At 38.4% G+C, this 24,483-nt stretch overlaps 1 protein-coding gene across 8 annotated transcripts in view; it reads right to left on the reverse strand.

Moving 5' to 3' along the window:
* Positions 1-24,483, reverse strand: part of LOC100473137 (disintegrin and metalloproteinase domain-containing protein 32) — a 175,136-nt gene that overhangs the window by 106,294 nt on the left and 44,359 nt on the right. For all 8 annotated transcript variants that reach the window (XR_004621916.1, XM_034647551.1, XM_034647553.1 and 5 more), the window contains one exon: positions 3,100-3,181. Coding sequence is in view for 7 of the 8 variants with exons in the window: in XM_034647551.1 (XP_034503442.1) it covers positions 3,100-3,181 (82 nt within the window). In the remaining variant the exon portion in view is untranslated. The remainder of the gene's footprint in view (positions 1-3,099; positions 3,182-24,483) is intronic.

The following is a 24,483-nucleotide window of genomic DNA, read 5'->3' on the forward strand; positions in this document are numbered from 1 at the left end:
ATCACAATGCCAGATTTCAAGTTGTACTACAAAGCTGTGATCACAAAGACAGCACGGTACTGGCACAAAAACAGACACATAGACCAATGGAACAGAACAGAGAACCCAGAAATGATCCTCAGCTCTTTGGGCAACTAAATCTTTGACAAAGCAGGAAAAAACATCCAGTGGAAAAAAGACAGTCTCTTCAATAAATGGTGCTGGGAAAATTGGAGAGCTACATGCGAAAGAATGAAACTTGACTGCTCTCTCACACCATACACAAAGATAAACTCCGCATGGATGAAAGACCTCCATGTGAGACAGGAATCCATCAAAATCCTAGAGGAGAACATAGGCAGCAACCTTTACAACATCAGCCACAGCAACTTTTTTCATGACACATCTCCAAAGGCAAGAGAAACAAAAGAAAAAATGAACTTGTGGTACCTCATCTAGATAAAAAGCTTCTGCACAGCCAAGGAAACAGTCAAAAAAACTAAGAGGCAGCCCACGGAATGGGAGAAGATATTTGCAATGGGAGAAGATATTTGCAAATGACACTACAGATAAAAGACTGGTATCTAAGATCTACAAAGAACTTCTCAAACTCAATACACAAGAAACAAATACTCAAATTCAAAAAGGCAGAAGATATGAACAGACACTTTTCCAATGAAGACATATAAATGGCTAACAGACACATGAAAAAATGTTCAAAATCATTAGCCATCAGGCACTGAGATACCACCTTACACCAGTTAGAATGGCAAAAATTGACAAGGCAAGAAACAACAATTGTTGGAGAGGATGTGCACAAAGGGGATCCCTCTTACACTGTTGGGAATACAAGTTGATACAGCCACTTTGGAAAACAGTGTGGAGATTCCTTAAAAAGTTTAAAATTGAGCTACCCTATGATCCAGCCATTGCACTACTGGGTATTTACCCCAAAGTTACAGACGTAGTGAAGAGAAGGGCCATATGCACCTCAATGTTCATAGCAGCATTGTCCATAATAGCTAAATTGTGGAAGGAGCCAAGATGCCTTTCAACAGATGACTGGATTAAGAAGATGTGGTCCATATATACAATGGAATATTACTCAGCCATCAAAAAGAACGATTTCACAACATTTCCAGCAACATGGACGACAATGGAGGAGATAATGCTAAGTGAAATAAGTCAAGCAGAGAAAGACAATTATCATATGGTTTCACTCATTTATGCAACATAAGAAGTAGGAAAATCGGTAGGAGAAGAAAGGGAAGAAGGGGGGGTAAACAGAAGGGGGAATGAACCATGAAAGACTATGGAGTCTGGGAAAACTGAGGGCTTCAGAGGGGAGGGGGCTGGGGGATTGGGACAGGCCGGTGATGGGTATTAAGGAGGGCATGTATTGCATGGTGTATTGCATGGTGTTATACACAAGTAATGAATCATGGAACTTTACATCAAAAACTAGGATGTACTGTCTAATGACTAACATAACACAATAAAAAATTATTATAAAAAATAAGGTACACACTGTGATATCTCAAAGTGGAAACTGTTTCTCCAAGTTTTGGCCTTGAGAGGCAGCCTAACGTGGGAAAGAGAACACTGGACTTGGCAGTTGAGAGGGTTCGGGTCTATTGTGTGAGCTTGGGCAATGTACTTGTTCTCATTGTTTCTTTGTGACACAGAGATAAGAATATCTCACATGGTTGTAGTGAGGACTAAATGATATGATGTGACTGTTATGTATTTAGTATTTGTATTATTTTTTTTAAGAGCAGCCATTAACTTCCTAATTATGAGCTATAAAGTAATGAAAATAATTTTCACTAAATCTGCAATGTTAATCACCCAACTTGTAAAGAGGATTTTACTGTTTTCAAAGTTTATATACATACGTCATTCTGTTTTATTTTCAAATAAATGAATATGAAAAAAAATCAGTCTTATAAAAAACGGTTTATATTTTACTTTGGTTGGATTTAAGGAAGGTTTCTTTTAGCTGAAGGAATACGTCTTCATGAAGTCCAACATCACTGGTTGTTCTCAATACATGTTAATAGTCCTATTTGGTGTACATATGCTGAAACTATCTCCTCAGAATGTAATGTGCTAATTCATACATGTAAAAACGAGGTGATCAACAAGGATCAGGTAGGCCCTCACTAAATGCAAATGAGAATTTAAGACTTGACGACATCATGAGCTTTAACATATAAATACATTTTGAACTAAAAAGAAAATCCTGTTATTTCTTTTTTTATATAATAATATTTTTTTATTATGTTAGTCACCATACAATACATCCCTAGTTTTTGATGTAAAGTTCCATGATTCATTACTTGAATATAACACCCAGTGAACCATGCAATACTTGCCCTCCTTAATACCCATCACCAGCTCTATTATTTTCTTTTGAACAACATAAAGAGTTAAGGTTTTCTCTTTAACACTAGTTCCTAAGTATTTTGCTGCCTTAGGCCCCATGAAAACAAATGCAAACTGACCATTCCAAATCAATACACAGAAGTGTATTAAAATATAATAAAAATAACTTGCTTTCACACACACAAAAAAATGAATAGAGTGGGAAAACTGCTCAATTACTTTACCATTCAATAACGTATCTAATTGTATCAATAATTTATAAATATACATAAAATATTTATAAATATTATAAATTTTTAAAACAGACATAAAAGTTTCTTTTAAATATTCTTTTGGAGGTTTGTAATATTTTAAAGTATTTTTATCATAAAATTTAATCACTTTTCATTTAAGTTATTGGTAAGACTATTTCTCCAATTTTATGTCTACAAGCAAAAATCTATTTAGGTTATAAAAACTTTTTTACAGATAATTTTTCATGATGCACTATTCTTTATATTAAGGAATGCATGTGTATCTATGATATTTTTATTCTACTTCCACTTCCAAAATAACTGCAATAGATGCTTGTTCTACAAAATACTTTTCCTTCTACACACTTCAAATTTTTAACAATAGTAGAAAGTGTAATCTCTAAATGCAAATAGAAATGTAAACTGTATAAAAGTTGTTATAACATTGAATGATTTTTAAATATATACATTTTTTAAATAATAAGATTAAATAATTACATACCAAAGCAATTCCAGCAGAATACTGGGTAACACACATCTTTCCAGGAATTGTTGCTCCCACATAATATGGATGATCTCTATAGCTAAATAAATAAGTATATATTTACAATTAATTTTGACAATTCGAAGATGAGAATTCCTTCTCATAATTTGGCTATGGTCCATAAAATCCTAGACTGAAGCAAACTGAGGTACAAGCTCTCCATACATCCTATTGTTTCAAATTGGGAAGACATTCTTAATTAAATGAGATTAAGCATACTATATATATTTTCTTAAAGATTTTATTTATTTGTCAGAGACAGAGAGATAAAGAGACAGAGCACCAGCAGGGGGGGCAGCAGGCAGAGAGAGAAGACTCCCTGCTGAGCAAGGAGCCAGATACAGGACTCAATCCCAGGACCCCAAGATCATGACCTGAGCTGAAGGCAGATGTTTAACTGACTGAGCCACCCAGGCACCCCAAAGCATACTATATTTCTAAAATATATCCAATGGACCAAGTTTTTTATGGCTTTACTGTTCTCATCATATTTAGTTAGGATTACTAAAGTCTTTGATCAAAACAGTTTGATCAAAAGCATTTTTTTGAGTGACAGTGAAAAATAGTTTTAATATATGGATTAAAAATTTTCATTCTCATGTAGAAAAGCTTACCAGTTTCTCATAGGAATGACTTTACTGTTCTATAACTTAATATTATTATTTCTTCTTTGAGTATTGGCCCATATAAATTGTCATATAATAGCACTATTCTCAGAGATTTTTCATAAAAATTATTCCATTTAATTCTCTAATCAAGCCAATGAAATAGATATTATTATCCCCATTGAACAAATCATACGTCAAATGAGCAATATAAGTAACTTTCTCAAGGTAGCACAATAAGTGCTAGTGAAGTATATGAATTAGGCAATCTGAATCCAGAGCCATACTCTCAACCACTACGATACAGACACTCCAAACATGTTCTGCCATTTTTAGAGCCCCCATCAAAACAAACATTCTAAAATGTATATAAAGAAACTTCTTTCAATTATCAACTGAAACATCCCCTCAGTTTCAACTGTACTTCACTTAACAGAGCACTGTCTCCCTACTGCCGCCTTTATTCTGTCTCTGATATTTTTTATACTTAATCCTTCCAGCACCTGTTTACAAGTATTCACTCTTAACATGCAACTTTGGCTTTTTTCCCCAATGTTTTAAGTACTGTTTGCACTCATTCTTAATCTAAGATAGTGCTACAATAAACTGTGAAAACGCAAGGATGTTTGCTCTCACCACTGGTATTTGGCATTATACTAGAGGTCCTAGCCTATTAAATAAGGCAAAAAAAAAAAAAAAGGTATATGGATTGGAAAGGAGGGAATACAGTTTTCTCTGTTTGTGGATGATGTGATTATCTACCTAGGAAATCCCACAATATATAAAAAAGGTACTAGCACTAAGTGTGTTCAGTGGGTTTGCATGTTTCAAAGTCAATGTACAAAAGTCAATTTGATTCTTATATACTAGCAATAAAATATGTGAAACTAAAGTAAAACGAAACATTTACAATAGCGCTCACGTTATTTAAGGGTACGAGCATGCAATGAGTAGTCAATAAGACCTATAGATCTAATACAAGTATAGTAGATATAGATAACAATGTTGTATTATAATCTTTAAATTTGCTAAAAGGGGCGCCTGGGTGACTCAGTCATTAAGCATTTGCCTTCGGCTCAGGGCGTAATCCTAGGGTCCTGGGATCGAGCCCCACGTTGGGCTTCCTGCTCTGCTGGGAGCCTGCTTCTTCCCCTCCCACTCCCCCCGCTTGTGTTCCCTTTCTCGCTGGCTGTCTCTCTGTCAAATAAATAAATAAAATCTTTAAAAAAATAAATAAATGAATAAAAATAAATCTGCTAAGAGCCTAGAACTTTATTATTCCAAGCACTAAAGATAAATGATAAGTACATAACACGATAGCTGTTCTTATTACCACTACAATGGCAATCATATAATATATAAATGTATACCTTAAATTTATAATGTTATGTAACGTTCAAATACATTTGAATAAAAATTTAAGATAAGTAAATTTTTTTCCATTCTATGTTCAAAAAAGAAGAAAAAATACTACTAAAGACATGATATACTAGGATATAAAGCTAACATAAATGTGAGAAAGATCTGCATCCTGAAAGGACACTCATATATCTGTATACTGACAGAACTGTATACTACAGAAACTGATGAAAGAAATTTAAAAAGATCTAAGTAAATGAAAGAAAATATCAAGTTTGTTGACTGGTGGGGCACCTGGGTGGCTCAGCGGTTAAAGCGTCTGCCTTCGGCTCAGGGCGTGATCCCGGTGTTGTGGGATCGAGTCCCACATCAGGCTCCTCTGCTATGAGCCTGCTTCTTCCTCTCTCACTCCCCCTGCTTGTGTTTCCTCTCTCACTGGCTGTCTCTGTTGAATAAGTAACATCTTTAAAAAAAAAAAAAATTAAAAAAAAAAAAAGTTTGTTGACTGGAAGACTTAGTATTATTAAGCCGCCAGTTCTCCCCACACAACTGTATAGATTCTGTGCAGTGCCAATCAACATTCCAGGAAGATATTTTATAGCAACTGAGAAGTTGAACCTAACGGGTATGTAGAAAGGCAAAAACTTAGAATAATCAAAACAATTTTCAAAAAGAACACATTTGGAGAACTTACACTATTTGATTTAAATGGTTCTTATAAAGCTATAATAATCAAGGCAGTGTGCTATTCACAAAAGAACAGACCAAAAATAGACTCTTACATATAAAGTTAAATTATTTGTTACAAAAGTGCAAAAGCAATTAAATGGAGAAGCTATAGTCTTTTCAAGAACTAATGCTGAACGAGGAGTTAAGATGGCAGAGGAGTAGGGGTCCCCTTTTTCAGCTGGACCCCTGAGTGGAGCTGCATAGGTACCAGACCATCCTGAAAACCCACAGAATCAGCCTGAGATGTAGGAAGATACATCTGAATCTCTACAAATGAACATCTAGAGCACTGAGTATTAAGGTACGAAACGGGTAGCCCTGAATCCACGCACAGATATCAGAAGATAGACGGAAGGGGGAGGGAGCCTCCGCGCTCAGGCGCCAGGAAGCAGTAGCCACCTGCACTGGGGAGTGGGCCGGTGAGAGTGCAGACTGAGACCGTGAGCCTGGGAACGCACGCATGTGCAACCAGACTGAAAACCGGCACTCCGAGCGCCCCCAAACCATACTGAAACAGGGACCTCGGGAGCACACGCAGGGGCGGCTGACGGCTAGGGGATGGCAGTATTAGAAACACAAAGACAGAGACGTGCTGGCCCTGGAGTGAGGGCTGGGACACGGGCTGTGGGGCGCACAACCCGGGACGCTGCAGGGTTTTTAGCAGCACCAACAGAAACAGAGTTAAAGAGGCCAAGAGAGCTCAGAGAGAGTGGATTGCGATCTCTCTGTTCCAAGACAGAGGCTAGGATTTGGCCACTGCTGCTCTGACTCTCAGAAGACCCACAGAAAACCGCCAGGGAAAGCCGCCAGAGAACAAAAGCCCAGAAATACCAGCTCATGTTGTGCCAATCCCCATCCCCCCTCGCAGGGGACACGGAAACTCTACCCAAACAGGGTTGCCTGAGTATCAGTGCAGCAGGCCCCTCCCCCAGAAGGCAGGCTGAAAAATCAAGAAACCCACATCCCTAACATCCCTATAAAACAAGTGCACACTGCCTGGGTCCTGGTCAATAATTTGGGCTCTGGACAACCCCGCAACCTCTCCTCAGCAGAATACAGGGAAGGAGAAATCCCCCCAGCAAAGAAAAGATAATGAGTCTGTGGCCTCTGCCACAGAACTGATGGATATGGACATAACCAAATTATCAGAAATGGAGTTCAGAGTAACAATGGTCAAGATGATGTGTAGACTTGAAAAAAATATTAATGAAAATATTAACGAGAATATAGAATCTCTAAGGGCGGAAATGAGAGCGAATCTGGCAGAAATTAAAAATGCTATGAATCAAATGCAGTCAAAACTAGATGCTCTGATGGCCAGGGTAAATGAGGCAGAAGAACGAATAAGTGAATTGGAGGATGGGATGGTAGAAGAGAAAGCTAAAGTAGAAACTCGGCTCAAAAGATCCCATCTCAAGAATGTAGGTTACAGGAGATTACTGACTCAATGAAATGTTCCAATGTCAGAATCATTGGCATCCCTGAGGGGGTGGAGAAAAAGAGAGGTCTAGAAGAGATATTTGAACAAATTGTAGCTGAAAACTTCTCTAAACTTCCCTAATCTAGCAAAAGAAACAAGCATTTGTGTCCAAGAGGCAGAGAGGACCCCTCCCAAATTCAACCAAAACAAACCTACACCACGTCAAGTCATAGTGCAATTCACAAATATCAGATCCCAGGATACAGCATTGAAAGCGGCCAGGGCGAAGAAATTTCTCATGTACAAAGGCAAAAATATCAGGATTACGTCCAACCTGTCTACACAGACCTGGAATGAGAGGAAGGGTTGGCAGGGAATTTTGAAAGCTCTATCTGACAAAAACATGCAGCCAAGGATCCTTTATCCAGCAAGGCTGTCATTCAGAACTGATGGAGAGATAAGGACCGTCCATGACTGCCAGACACTGACCAAATTCGTAACATGAAACCAGCCCTAGAGGAGATATGGAGGGGGGTTCTATAAAAGTAAAAAGGCCCCAAGACTGATACAGAACAGAAAGTTACAATCTACAGAAACAAAGACTCCACAGGCAATATGACATCATTAAAATCATATCTCTCAATAATCACTCTCAATGTGAATGGCCTAAATGCTCCCATAAAACGCCACAGGGTTGCAGACTGGATAAAAAGACATGACCCATCCATTTGCTGTCTACAGGAGACTCATCTTGAACCTAAAGATACATCCAGACTGAAAGTGAAGGGATAGAAAACCATTTTACATGCCAATGGACCTCAAAAGAAAGCTGGGGTAGCAATTCTCGTATCAGACAGATTGGATTTTAAACTAAAGACTGTAGTTAGAGACACAGAAAGGCACTAAATTATTCTTAAAGGATGTATCCAACAAGTGGATATGCAATTATAAATATCTACGGCCCCAAGAGGGGAGCAGAAAGATACACAAGCCAACTCTTAACCAGAATAAAGAGACATACAGATAAAAATACATTAATAGGGACCTCAACACTCCACTCTCAGCAAAAGAGATAACCTAAGCAGAAAATCAACAAAGAAACAAGAGCTTTGGATGCCACACTAGACCAGACGGACCTCATAGATATATATAGAACACTACACGCCAGAACAATACTCATTCTTTTTGAATGCACATGGAACGTTCTCCAGAATAGATCATACGCTGAGTCACAAAACAGGTCCTAACTGATACCAAAAGACTGAAATTATTCCCTGCATATTCTCAGACCACAATGCTTTGAAATTAAACTCAATCACAAGGAAAAATTTGCAAGAAACTCAAACACTTGGAAACTAAGAACCATCCTGCTCAAGAATGATTCGATAAACCAGGAAATCAAAAATCAATTTAAAACTTATGGAGACCAGCGAGAATGAAAACACAACGGTCCAAAACCTATGGGACACTGCAAAGGCAGTCCTAAGGGGAAAATACATAGCTATCCAAACCTCACTCAAAAGAACAGAAAAATCTAAAATGCAGGTTTTATATTCTCACCTCAAGAAGCTGGAACAGGATCAGAAGAACAGGCCTAACCCACACCAGAGAACGCAGTTGATCAAGATTAGAGCACAGATCAATGAATTAGAAACCAGGAGCACAGTAGAGCAGACCAACAGAACTAGAAGCTGGTTCTTTGAAAGAAAAATTAGATCGATAAGCCACTGGCAAGACTTATTCAAAAGAATAGAGAAAGGACCCAAATTAATAAAATTATGAATGAAAAGGGAGAGGTCACAACCAACACCAATGAAATACGAAGGATCATTAGACACTTTTATCAACAGCTTTATGCCAATAAATTAAACAACCTAGAAGAAATGGATGCCTTCCTGGAAACCTATAAACTACCAAGACTGAAACGGGAAGAAATTGATTTTTTAAACAAAATGATTAATTATGAAGAGATTGAAGCAGTGATCAAAAACCTCCACAAAAACAAGAGTCCAGGGCCTGATGGATTTTCCGGTGAATTCTACCAAACATTTAAAAAAGAAATAACCTATTCTCCTGAAGCTGTTTCAAAAAATAGAAACAGAAGGAAAACTATCAAACTCATTCTATGAGGCCAGTATTACCTTGATCCCCAAACCAGGCAAAGACCCCATCAGAAAGGATAATTACAGACCGATATCCCTGATGAATATGGATGCCAAAATTCTCAACAAGATCCTAGCTAATAGGATCCAGCAGTACATTAAAAGGATTATCCATCATGACCAAGTGGGATTCATCCCTAGGATGCAAGGGGTGGTTCAACATTCACAAATCGATCAGTGTGATAGATCATATCAACAAGAAATGAGTCAAGAACCATATGATCCTCTCAATTGATGCAGAAAAAACATTTGACAAAATACAGCATCCTTTCCTGATTAAAACACTTCAGAGTGTAGGAATAGAGGGTACATTCCTCAATTTCATATAAACCATCTATGAAAAGCCTACATCAAATATAATTCTCGATGGGGAAAAGCTGGAAGCCTTTCCCTTAAGATCAGGAACATTACAAGGATGCCCACTCTTGCCATTATTGTTCAACATAGTACTAGAAGTCCTTGCAACTGCAATCAGACAACAAAAAGGGATAAAAGGTATCCAAATCGGCAAAGAAGTCAAACTGTCTCTCTTCGCAGATGACATGGTACTCTATATGGAAAACACAAGAGACTCCACCCCCAAACTACTAGAAGTTATAGAGTAATTCAGTAATGTGGTGGGATACAAAATCAATGCTCAGAAATCAGTTGCATTTCTATACACGAACAATGAGACTGAAGAAAGAGAAATTAGGGAATCCATTCCATTTACAAGAGCACCAAAAATCATACGTTATCTCGGAATTAACTTAACCAGAGATGTAAAGGATCTATATTCTAGAAACTACAAATCACTCTTGAAAGACATTGAAGAAGACACAAAAAGATGGGAAAATATTCCATGCTCATGGATCTGAAGAATAAACATAGTTAAAATGTCTATGCTACCCAGAGCAATCTACACTTTCAATGCTATCCCGATCAAAATTCCAATGACATTTTTCAAAGAACTGGAACAAAGAGCCCGTAAATTTGTGTGGAACCAGAAAAGGCCCTGAATCACCAAGGAATTGTTGAAAAGGAAAAACAAAGCTGGGGGCATCACATTGCCGTATTTCAAGCTGTACTACAAAGCTTGGTTCTGGCACAAAAACAGACACATAGACCAATGGAACAGAATAGAGAACCCAGAAATGGACCCTCGGCTCTTTGGGCAACTAATCTTTGACAAAGCAGGAAAAAACATCCAGTGGAAAAAAGACAGTCTCTTCAATAAATGGTGCTGGGAAAATTGGTCAGCTACACACGAAAGAATGAAACTTGACCACTCTCTCACACCATACACAAAGATAAACTCCAAATGGATGGAAGACCTCCATGTGAGACAGGAATCCATCAAAATCCTAGAGGAGAACATAGGAAGCAACCTCTAAGACATCGGCCACAGGAACCTTTTTCGTGACACATCTCCAAAACCAAGAGAAACAAAAGAAAAAATGAACTTGTGGGACTTCATCAAGATAAAAAGCTTCTTCACAGCCAAGGAAACAGTCAAAAAAACTAAGAGGAAGCCCACGGAATGGGAGAAGATATTTGCGAATGACACTACAGATAAAAGACTGGTATCCAAGATCTACAAAGAACTTCTCAAACTCAATACACAAGAAACAAATAAACAAATCATAAAATGGGCAGAAGATATGAACAGACACTTTTCCAAGGAAGACATACAAATGGCTAACAGACACATGAAAAAATGTCAAAATCATTAGCCATTAGGGAAATTCAAATCAATACCACACTGAGATATCACCTTACGCCAGTTAGAATGGCAAAATTGGACAAGGCAAGAAACAACAAATGTTGAAGAGGATGTGGAGAAAGGGGATTCCTCCTACATTGTTGGTGGGAATGCAAGTTGGTAAAACCACTCTGGAAAACAGTGTGGAGGTCCCTTAAAAAGTTAAAAATTGAGGTACCCTATGATTCAGCCATTGCACTATTGGGTATTTACCCCAGTGTTACAGATGTAGTGAAGAAAAGGACCATTTGCACCCCAATGCTCATAGCAGCATTGTCCACAATAGGTAAATCGTGGAAGGAGCCAAGATGCCCTTCAACAGATGACTGGATTAAGAAGATGTGGTCCATATATACAATGGAATATTACTCAGCCATCAAAAAGAACGATTTCTCAACATTTGCTGCAACATGGACGGGACTGGAGGAGATCATGCTAAGTGAAATAAGTCAAGCAGAGAAAGACAATTATCAAATGGTTTCACTCATTTATGGAACATAAGAAGTACGAAGATCGGTAGGAGAAGAAAGGGAAGAAGAAGGGAACAGAAGGGGGAATGAACCATGAAAGACTATGGACTCTGGGAAACAAACTGAGGGCCTCGGGGGTGGGGGGAATGGGATAGGCTGGTGATGGGTTTCAAGGAGGGCAACATATTGCATGGTGCACTGGGTGTTATACGCAAGTAATGAATCATGGAACTTTACATCAAAAACTAGGAATGTATTGTATGGTAACTAACATAATAAAAAAGTATTATTATTAATAAAAAAAGTACTAATGCTGAATAATTAATTATTCATATGGAAAAAATGGCTTCCTCCATACCTCATAGCATACACAATAATTAACTCTAAATAAGAAAAACTTAAAACTATAAGGCTTCTAGAAAAAGATTTAGTAGAAAAATCTGTAAATTTGGGTGAGGCAAAGATATTTTTTGGTACAACATCAAAATACGATTCATAAAATAAAAAATTGATAATGAATTCATCAAAATCTTTTTAAAATATATGTTAAGAAAATGAAAAGACAACGCACAGCCAGAAAATATTCTGAAATCATATATATTATAAAGGACATCTACCTGAATGCTTAAAGAATACTTAATAGGAAGAGCTGGTCCAAGATGGCAACATAGGAAGATTCTGATCTTTCTTCCTCCATAGACATACCAAACCTATACCTAGTTATAGAGCAATTCCTCCTGAGAAAGAACTTACGGCTAACTGAACAGCTTCTGTACAACAAAAGATAGACAAGACAGAAGGAGACATGGTAATGAAGAGAACATCCACTCCAACACTGTGAATGGCAGTGAGGAGGGATAGTTCTGAGAGACCAGGAGCAGATTCATCTGCCCTGGGGAACAGGAAAAATAAAAAAACAAAAAACAAACAAACAAAAAACTGTGGAAAAAGAGCAACTAGTACATAAAAGAGCCAGCTCTAGAAACCCACCAAACGTCAGGGGAGTTTGTGGAACTCTCTGCGGATCAGAGGGGCTAGCGAGGGCAATGGTTTGCATTCTGCCTACAACTTGATAGTGTAGATGGGAGCGGGGTCTGGGAGCCATAGCCAAATTGCAAGCACCAAGCTCCTAGCCCACACCACCCCTAGATGCCCTGAGACACAGAAAAAAGGCCAGGGTTTAAAAGACCAACTAGTATATAAAAGATCCAGCCCTAGAACTCAGCCAAACTGTGGGGATCAGGGGGTAGGAGGGAGCTGGTAGAACGGTCTCCAGGGCAAGGGAGCTGGCAAACGCAACAGTTTATTTTCCTCTTCTACCTTGATAATGTGAATGGGAGCAAGGTACAGATGCCCCGGCTGGTTTACTGCCTCAGTGAGCCCTGTGCCCCTGATCCTACCAGCCCCGCTGGGATGCCCTGGTCAGTGCTCACTGCAGCTCTAGCTATCATGCCAAGGTGACACACATACAAAGCCACCTCAGGACAATCCAGGCCCACACCACTGCAGCTTCTGACAGCTTGCTAGGGCACCCCCCAATGCAGAACACTCCAGGACCTTCAACTGGCACCTGCTTCAGCTCCAGTCACACCAACAGGGTGCCCCATGCCTATAGTACCCCAGAAACCTCCAGCCCATGCCACCTTGGTTCCAGCTGCCCACCAAGGCACCTCTGCTCTGAGCACCCCAGGATATCCACTTCAGCTTCAGCTGTCCTGCCAGGGCACCCTTTGCATGGAGAGCCCAAGGAAGGACCACACCAACCCATGCCCACTTCAGCTTTACCTGTCCTACAAGGTGCCTGCTGCTGAAGAGCCCCAGGATCACCCAGCCCATGTCACTTCATCTTCAGCTGTCCTGCCAGGGTGCCCTCTGCACAGAACACGCCAGAACCCTATGGTCTGCACCCCATCATGGCTCCAGCAGTCCAGCCTTGGCATCCTCTGAGCAGAGAGTCCCAGAACACCATGGCTTGCATCTACTTCAGCTTCAGCTATCCTGTCAGGACACCCTTTACGTTGAAAGCCCAGGGACCACCCTAGCCTATGTCCACATCAATTTTAGCTGTCCTGCTAGGAGCCCCTCAGAATGTAGAGGCCCAGAATACCCTGGCCTGCATGAACTTCAACGTCAGCTGTCCTGTCAAAATGTCCACTGCACAGAAAGCCATGGAACCCATCAGCTCGCAATCACTTCAGATTCAGCTGTCATATCAGGATAGCTAGCCTCTGTGTGTAGAGCCTCAGACCACTGTGGCCCACACCCACACTTCAGCCCTGGCCGTCCCACCAGAGCAGGCCTCGCACAGAGCGCACTGCGGGCCCCAGCCCACTTCATCTACAGCTCCAGCCAGCCAGCAAAAGTCAACAAGGGAAGTCTACACAAAGGATGAATATAAACAAGACCGTTCCTTCAAGGTTAGGAAAGGTAGCTTTTCTAATTAATAGAAACAAACAGAAATTCAAGAAAAATGGGGATACAGAAGAATTGCTCCAAAAGAAAGAAAAAGACATCAGAAAAATAACTAATGAAAAAGAGATAAGCAATATGCCTCATAAAGAATTTAAAGTAATGATCATAAAGATGCTCACTGGGCTGGTCAGGAAAAGTAGAAAAACTCAGTGAGACCTTCAATAAAAAGAAAATATTTTTTAAAAGCCATCTGACTTAAAGAATACAACAACTAAAAGAAAAATATGCTAGAGAGAATCAACAGTAGATTAGCAGCTGCAGAAGAATGGATCAGAAATCTGGAAGACAGGGTCATGGAAAGCACTCAAGCTGAACAGCAAAAAGAAAAAGGCATTTTTAAAAAATGAAAATAGGTTAAGGCCCCACTGGACAACATCAGGCAAACAAATATTCCCTTTATCATTAGGATCCAAGAAGAAAAATAGAGAAAGGAGCAGAAAACTTATTTGAAATAATAGGTTGGGGGGGGGGCACCTGGGTGGCTCAGTTGGTTAGGCATCTGCCTTCAGCTCAGGTCATTTTCCCAAGATCCTGAGATCAAGTCCTGCATCAGGCATCCTGCTCAGTGCAGAGCCTGCTTCTCCCACTCCCCTGCTTGTGCTCTCTCGCTCTCTTGTGCGTGCTCTCTCTTTCTCTTTTTCTCTCTCTTGAGCTCTCAAATAAATAAAATCTTAAAAAAAAAAAAAGAAGAAGAGATGGGGTTCCTCGGTGGCACAGTCGGTTAAGTGTCTGCCTTTGGCTTAGGCATGATCTCAGGGTCCTGGGATCAAGCCCAACATTGAGCTCTCTGCTCAGCGGGGAGTCTGCTTCTCCGTCTTTGCTCTTCCCCAACCCCTCTCTCAAATAAATAAATAAAATCTTAAAAAATAATAATAATACGTAAAAAATTCCCCAACTTCGGGAAGGCAACAGACAAGCAGGTTCAGGAAGTGCAGAGTTCCAAACAAGATGAACCCAAGAAGGTCCACACCACAAAACATAACAATTAAAATGTCAAAAGTTAGAGAATTTTAAAAGCAATAAGAAAGAAGCAACTACTTACATACAAGGAAAAGCCCACAAGATCATCAGCTGATTTTTCAGCAGAAACTGTAGGCCAGAAGAGAGTGGCATGATATATTCAAAGTGCTGAAAGGAAAAAACCTACAGCCAAGAATACTCTACCTGGCAGGGTTATCGTTCAGAATTGAAAGAGGGATAAAGAGTTTACCATTAGAACAAAAGTTAAAGGATTTTATCACCACTAAACCTTCTTACAAAATGTTAAAGGGACTTTTGTAAGTGGAAAAAAAAAGCCATGATTAGAAGCAAATTATGAGTTAAAAGATACAAAGTATGACAACATATATATAAAATGTGAAGGAGTAAAAAACAAAAAGATGATAAACTTTAAATACAGACTGTTATACACTTAGGATGTTATATGTGAACATCGTGGTAACCACAGACCCAAAACCTGTAACAGATACACAAGAAATAAAGAAAGCCAAACAACACTACATAAACTCATCAATCACAAGGAAAGACATCAAGAGAAGAAAGCAACAGAGAACAATAAAAACAACCAGAAAACACTTAAAATTGCAAAAGTATATACCTATCAATAATTACTTTAAACTTAAATGGTCCAAATGCTCCAGTCAAGACAGGGTAGCAAAATGGGTAACAAGAACCATCTTTTGCTGCCTATGAGACTCTTACTTTAGGCCTAAAGACACATACATACTGAAAGTGAAGGGATGAAAAAAGATATTCCATGCAAATGAAAGTGGGGGAGAAAAAGCCAGGGTAGCAATTCCTACATTGGACAAAATAGACTTTAAAACAAAGACTGTAGGGGCGCCTGGGTGGCACAGCGGTTAAGCGTCTGCCTTCGGCTCAGGGCGTGATCCCGGCGTTCTGGGATCGAGCCCCACATCAGGCTCCTCCACTATGAGCCTGCTTCTTCCTCTCCCACTCCCCCTGCTTGTGTTCCCTCTCTCGCTGGCTGTCTCTATCTCTGTTGAATAAATAAATAAAATCTTTAAAAAAAATAAAAAAATAAAAAAATAAAACAAAGACTGTAAAAAGAGACAAAGAAAGACATTACATAATGATAAAAGGAATCAGTCCAACAAGAGAATATTACAAATATCTATGCACCTAACACTGGAATACCTAAGAATATGAAGAAAACATTAGCCAATATAAGGGAGAAACTGACAGTAATACAAATATAGCAGGGGACTTTAATACCTTATTTACATCTATTAATAGATCATCCACATATAAAATCAATAAGGAAACAGTATCTTTGAACAACACATTAAACCTGATGGACCTAACAAATATATATATAGTACATTCCATACAAAAACAGCAGAATATACATTCTTTCAAGTGCACATGGAACATGCTCCAGGATAGGTCATGGTAGGCCATAAAATAAGGCCTCAACAAGTTTAAGAAGACTGAAATTATATCATTCATCTTTTCTGACCATAACAATATGAAACTAGAAATCAATTACAAGAAAAAAAAACTATAAAAACCAAACCTTTGGAGACTAAATAACATGCTACTAAACAACCAATAGGTCAACAAATAAATCAAAGAGGAAATTTAAAAAATGCACAGATGAAAATGAAAACACAATGGTCCAAAATCATTCTTCAATTTTTCCCAAGTACAGTATTCTTAATTAACATTTTTTTTCTGTCAGTACTTCAAATATATCATGCAACTCCCTCCTGGCATGGAAAGTTTCTGATGAAAAATCTGCAAATAGTGTTATGGGCTTCCTTTATATGCAACAATTTGTGGTGGTGTTTTTTTTTTTTCTTTTTTGCATTTAAGATTCCCTCCTCTTTAACTTTTCACAATTTGATATTAATATGTCTTGGTTTGAGTCCCTTTGGCTTTGTCTTACTTGGCACCTCTGGAATTCCTGGATCTGAATGCCTCTTTTCTTCCCCAGGTTAGGGAAATTTTCAGCCATTATTTGTTCACCAAATTTTTCTACTCCTTTTTCCTTTCTCCTGCTGATATGCCTGTAATATGAATATTGGTCTGCTTGATGTTCCCCCACAAGTCCCTTACGCTATTTTTGCTCTTCTTCTCTTTTTCTACTTGCTGCTCTGACTGGGTGAGCTTTGAGTTTACTGACCCTTTCTTCCACTTCATCTAGTATGCTGTTGAACCGATTGTATTTTTCCATTCAGTTATTTTATCTTTAGCTCTGTGACATCTATTTTGTATTTCTTACATTTTCTCTTTATTGAAATTCTCACCTTTTCCATACAATCCTGAGCTCAAAGATCATCTTTAAGACCATTATTTTGAGCTCTTTATTGGGTAAATCACTTATATCCATTTCATTACGATCTTTTTTTGAAGTTTTATCTTGGTCTTTCATTTGCAACATATTCCTGTTTTCCACTTTCTTTGACTTGGTGTTAGTTTCTGTGCATTAGATAAATCAGTTATCTCTCAGTCTTAAAGGAGTGGCCTTGTATAGAATGCAATGTTATCGTTTAACATTGTCCTTCCTCTCTCAAACATCTGAGATGTTCAAGCAGGGTACTTTATTTTTGGAGGGTCCCACTAGTTGATGGTGTGCCAAGACCTCTCTCTGCCCCAAATGGGAGGGTCTCAGTCAGGATCTAGATTCAAGCTGATTGGAAACCAGACACAAAGGCAGAAGTCTTTAACATATGCAAACATACCTCTTTCAGGGGAACACTGGGAGACTGGCATTTTGTTCTATTCCTACTATGCTGAGCCCTGGGGTGATAGCCAGTTAAGAACCATTTCTTTGTTAGCACCCTTTCACCCGGTGAACACAAGCCCCACTGGCCATCAAAGCCAGGGTATCAAGGGATATATCCTCTGGTAGCAGCCTCTAAGTTTAGGGCACCACACATGTGCACAAGCTCCTTTCTTAGAGATGCCAAAGACCTCAGGGAGGACAGAGGAAGGGCATGAAGTTGGCACCTGCTGGGCTCCCCAGTCTCTGAAGAGGATTATAGTCAGCCTCTAGATGTCTGTTTAATTCAATGTGCATTTAACTACGTGGCCGTCAGGCCAGAGCTATGAAGATAACAAATAGGCCTCTTTCACAGAATGACTGGGGGTACATTTCAGTTTCCTATCTCTGTACTGTGCCCTGTGGGGTGTAGCCAGTCAAGGACTACTTCTCCATTAGGTATAGTCCTATAGGACCCATGGAAGTAGGCCCCACTGACCATCTGGTGATCCAACAGATATCCCTTGGGCAATAGCCACAAAAACTGGCACCAGATGAGTGCACAAGGTCTTTCTGGAGATTCCAGCAACCAAGAGTAATGCAGAAGGAAAGCACAAAGATGGCAACTACTGGTAATTCATTAGGCCCTTAGATGTGTGTTAAATTCCCTCTTTCACAGAAAGACGGGGCATTTCTGTCCACTACCTGTGTTCTAGGCCCTGTGGGGTAACCTCAGAGTCTGATGAGCCCTTAAGAACTGCTTCCCAATTCTCTATAGCTATGGATCTTATGATGCAAGCCCTATTGGCTTTCAAGTCTAGATGTTTTGTGGGCTTTCCTCTCAGGTGCAGGTCTTAAAGCTGGGTTGTTAGATGTGAGGTTTAAGCCATTAGTTCCTCAGAGAGAAGCTCAGAGTTATGAGCTCCCCCAAATTCTGAGTGACCATTTATGGTGAGATTGTGTCTCAGCCTCTCCTCCCTGTTTCAACATGGGTTTTTTTCTTGTCCATATGCAACTTAGTTTTTTTTTTCTCAGAAAAAAAAATATTTCCAGATTCAGTGTGTCTATTTCTTGATTTGCATTCCTCTAATGATTAGTAATGACAAAGATTTCTTAATGTGCTTATTGGACACTTGTATATCTTATCTGGAGAAATGTCTATTTAAGTCCTTTGCCCATTTTTAATAAGACTGTCTTTTTGCTGTTATATTGTCTGAGTTCCTTATGTATTCTGGATATTAAACACTTACCAGATAAATGATTTGAAAATTTCTTCTCCTATTCCATAGGTTGCCTTTTCATTCTGTTCTTTTTTTATTCAAGTGTAACTAACATACAGTCTTATATTAGGTTCAGGTGTACAATATAATGCCTCAACAATTCTATACATTTCTTAGTGCTCATCAAGATAACTGTACTCTTAATCCCCTTCATCTATTTCACCTAGCTACCCACCCACTTCCCCTCTGGCAGCCAGTTTGTTCTCTGAATTTAAATTTCCAGTTTTTAATCTCCTTTTTTCTTTGTTCATTTTTGTTTTGTTTCTTAAATTTCACATATAAGTGAAATCATACGGAATTTATCCCTCTCCATCTGACTTATTTAACTTAGGATTTTACTCTCTAGGTTGATCCATGTTGTTGCAAATGGCAAGATTTCATTCTTTTTGATAGCTGAATAATATTCCATTGTGTATATATACCACTTCTTCTTTACCCATTCATCTATCAATGGACACTTGGGTTGCTTCCATTATCTTGGCTATTGTAAATAATGCTGCAATACACATAGGGGTACATATACCTTTTTGAATTAGTGTTTTTGTTTTGAGTAAATATCAAATAGTGAAATTACTGAATCATATGGCATTCTTTTTCTAATTTTTTGATAAAACTTCATACTGTTTTTCACAGCAGATCCAAAAGTTTGCATTCCCACCAACAGTGCATAAGGGTTCCTTTTTCTCCACATCTTTACCAACATTTGTTGAGAGACAGTGTGTGAATGGGGTGGAGAAGCAGAGAGACAGAATCTTAAGCAGGCTTCATGCCCAGTGCAGAGCCCAATGTAGGACTCGATCTCACAACCCTGAGATCATGACCTGAGCCCAAATCAAGAGTCTGACGCTTAACTGACCAAACCACTAGACACCCCTTGTCTTTTTTATTTTAGCCATTCTGATAGGTGTGAGGTGATATCTAATGTGGTTTTTGATTTGCATTCCCCTGATGATTAGTAATGTTGAGCATCTCTTCATGTGTCAGTCAGCCATCTGTATGTCTTCTTTAGAAAAATGTTTATTCAGGTCTTCTGTTCATTTTTAATCAGATTATTTTTTTTGTTGCTGTTGAGTTACATAAGTTCTTTATATATTTTGGATAGTAACCACTTATCAGATATATCACTTGAAAATATCTTCTCCCATTCAGTAGGTTACCTTTTTGCTTTGCTGATGGTTTCCTTCATGGTGCAGAAGATTTTTATTTTGGTGTAGTCCCAATAGTTAATTGTGTTTTTGTTTCCCTTGCCAGAGGGCATATCTAGAAAAATGTTTCTATGGCTGATGTCAAAAAAAATTGCTGTCTATATTTTCTTCTAGGAGTTTCATGGCTTCATGTCTGAAATTTAGGTCTTTGATCCATCTTTAGTTTATTTTTGTGTATGGTGTAAAAAAAAAAAAAATCGGTCCAGCCTCACTCTTTTACATGGAGCTGTCTGGTTTTTTCAGCACCATTTGTTGAAGGACTGCCTTTTCTCCATTGGATATTCTGGCCTCCTTAGTCATAGATTAACTGACCATATAAGCATGATTGCCTTTTCATTCTGTTCTTTTTGTCCTTTTTAATGTATACAAGTTTATCTATTTTTACTTTTGTTGCTCATGCTTTTGGTGTCATACTCAAGAAACCACTGCCAAATCCAATGTCAGAAAGCTTTCCCCCTATTTCTTCTTCTAATAGTTTTATAGTTTTAGGTCTTAAATTTAGATCTTTGGCCCATTTCAAGTTAATTGTGTATACTGCATAAAGCCCAACTTCAGTCTTTTCCACATGGATCTCCAGTTTTCCCAACACGATTTGTTGAAGGGACTGTCTTTTCCCCAATGAAAGGTCTTGGCATCCATGCCAAAAATCTTTTGATCATATATGCAAAGGTTTATTTCTTGACTCTCTTTTCTATTCATTGGTTTATTTGCCCATCTTTATGCTAGTAATACCGTTTTGATTCCTGTAGCTTTGTAGTAAGTTTTGATATCTATCTCATTTCTTACAACTATACGGAAATCTACTACTCCTTTCTTGAAAATTTATACATAAAGAGAAAAACACACATATTGCCTTTTCCATAAAAATTGTATTTCACAGGGCACTTGGGTGGCTCAGTTGGTTAAGCGTCTGCCTTTGGCACAGGTCATGATCCCAGGGTCCTGGGATCGAGTCCCACATCAGTCTTCTTGCTCAGCAGGGAGTCTACCCCTCTTGAGAGTCTACCCCTTCCTCTACCCCTCCCCCCCTTCTTGTGTTCTCTCTCACACATACTTTCTCTCTCTCTCAAGTAAATAAATAAAATCTTTTAAAAAAAACTGTATCACAAACATGCATAATCCCAATTAATGAGAGAAAGCTCCACTTTACAGAAAATCAGTTAATAAATACACAAGGGACGGTACAATTTTAAAATCTTCATTGCAATGCTTTAACAAATTATTATGAAAAGAATTATTATCAAAGAGGTGAAAACCTATACTATGAAAACTATAAAACACTGATGAAAGAAATTGAAGAGGACAAAAAGAAATGGAAAGACATTCCATGGTCTTGGATTGGAAGAACAAATATTGTTAAAATGGCTGTACTACCCAAAGCAATCTACACATTTAATGCAATTCCTATCAAAATAACAACAGCATTTTTCACAGAGCTGAAACAAACAATCCTAAAATTTGTATGGAAGCACAAAAGACCCCAAATAGCCAAAGCAACCTTGAAAAAGAAAAGCAAAGCTGGAAGCATCACAATTCCAGAGTTCAAGTTATACTACAAAGCTGTAGTGACCAAAACAGTATAGCAATGGAACAAAAACAGACATATAGATCAATGGAACAGAATAGAAAACCCAGAAATGAACGCACAACTATATGGCCAATTAATCTACAAAAAATCAGGAAAAAACATCCAATGGGAAAAGATAGTCTCTTCAACAAATGGTGTTGGAAAAACTGGACATCCATATGCAAAAGAATGAAATTGGACCACTTTCTTACACCATACACAAAAATAAATTCAAAATGTATGAAAGATGTAAAGGTGAGACATGGAACCATGAAAGTCCTAGAGAAGAACAACAGCAGTACATCGGCCCATAGCAACTTCTTACTAGATATGTCTCCTGAGGCAAAGGAAACAAAAGCAGAAATAAACTAGGGACTTCATCAAGATAAAAAGCTTCTGCACAGTAAAGGAAATAATCAACAAAACTAAAAGGAAATCTATGGAATAGGTAGAGATATTTGCAAATGGCGTATCTCAAACAGGGTAAGTATTCAAAATATATAAAGAACTTATACAACTCGACACCCAAAAAATGAATCCAATTAAAAATAGGCAGAAGACATGAATAGACATTTTTCCAAACAAGACATACAGATGGCCAACAGACACATGAAAAGTTACTCAATGTCACTCATCATCAGGAAGTACAATCAAAACTACAATAAGATATTACCTCACACCTGTCAGAATGGCTAACATCAACAACACAAGAAACAACAGGTGTTGGCGAGGATGTGGAGAAAGGGGAACCCTCTTGCACTGTAGGTGGGAATGCAAAGTGGTGCAGCCACTCTGGAAAACAGTATGGAGTTTCCTCAAAAAGGTAAAAATAGGGGCACCTGGGTGGCACAGCAGTTGAGCGCCTGCCTTCGGCTCAGGGCGTGATCTCGGCGTTATGGGATCGAGCCCCACAGCAGGCTCCTCCGCTGTGAGCCTGCTTCTTCCTCTCCCACTCCCCCTGCTTGTGCTCCCTCTCTCGCTGGCTGTCTCCATCTCTGTCGAATAAATAAATAAAATCTTTAAAAAAAAAAAAAGGTAAAAATAGGACTACCCTATGATCCAGCAATTGCACTAGGTATTTACCCAAAGAATACAAAAATACTAATTCAAAGGGATACATACACCCCAATATTAAAGCAGCATTATGTACAATTGCCAAGTTATGGAAAAGGCCCAAGTGTCCCTCAACTGATGAAGAGATAAAGAGAAAATGGTATATATACACAATGGAATATTACTCATCCATAAAAAAAGAATGAGATCTTACCATTTGCAATGACATGGATGGAGCTTGAGAATATTATGCTAAGGGAAATAAGTCAGTTCAAGAAAGACAAATACCACATGATTTCACTCATATGTGGAATTTAGAAAACAAAACAAATGAGCATAGGGAAGAAAAGAGAGGGAGAGGCAAACTAAGAAACAGACTTAACTATAGAGAACAAACTGATGGTTATCAGAGGGGAGTTGGGTAAGGTGATGGGTTAAAGAGGTGATGAGGTTTGAGGAGTGCACTTGTGATGAGCACCTGGTGTTGTATGGAAGTTTTGAATCACTATATGGTACACCTGAAATTAATATAACACTGTATGTTAACTAATGGAAATTAAAATTAAAACCTAAGAGTAAATAAATAGCACTGACATTAATGAATCAGACTGACAAAAAAAATGAAAAGATCAATAACACTTATTGTTGGCAGAGATGTGGGAAAATTTTTAATCTCTCACTTGCAAAGGAAATATTGACACATCAATTTAAAAATATGTATATACAGATTTGTTGAAAGATATTGCTGATTATAATTGTTACTAAATTTTATATGAGTTCAATTAAAAATATATGGTTATAATTAATTATTAGAAAACTTATATTGGGGGCGCCTGGGTGGCACCGCGGTTGGGCGTCTGCCTTCGGCTCAGGGCGTGATCCCTGCGTTGTGGGATCGAGCCCCACATCAGGCTCTTCTGCTGTGAGCCTGCTTCTTCCTCTCCCACTCCCCCTGCTTGTGTTCCCTCTCTCGCTGGCTGTCTCTATCTCTGTTGAATAAATAAATAAAATCTTTAAAAAAAAAAAAAAAAAAAGAAAACTTATATTGATTTCTTCAACAAATAAACTGGAAAGAAAATATAACAGAAATGAAACCCACAGATTTAAAGAGAATAAGAGACATATCAAATGAATGGAATATGTGGACCTTGCATGGATACAGATTTGAACCAACCAACTGTAAAATATAAATATTTTAGAAAATATGCAAAATTTGAACCCTGACTAAACAATGATGACTTTAAGGAATGCCATTTTTTTAGGTGTGATAACGGTATTGCGAATACGTTTTAAAGAATCCTTATCTTTCAGAGATATGTAAAAAATATGACACATAGGACTTTCTTCAAAATAACTGAGTTTGAGGGGGTGAGAAAAAGAAAAAAATTAGCCATAAACTGTTAATTGTTTTATGGATATGTAAGTTAGATGAGGATTCATTATTTTACTTTCTCGACTGCCGTTATGCTTGAAATTTCCCATAATAAAAACTATAACAAAACAAAAAAGAAAACTAGTTCTTAAAAATAATGCAGAAAATTCATTAGGGTAAACT

This window comes from Ailuropoda melanoleuca, chromosome 18 (assembly GCF_002007445.2).
Source record: "Ailuropoda melanoleuca isolate Jingjing chromosome 18, ASM200744v2, whole genome shotgun sequence".
Classification (NCBI taxonomy): Eukaryota; Metazoa; Chordata; class Mammalia; order Carnivora; family Ursidae; genus Ailuropoda; species Ailuropoda melanoleuca.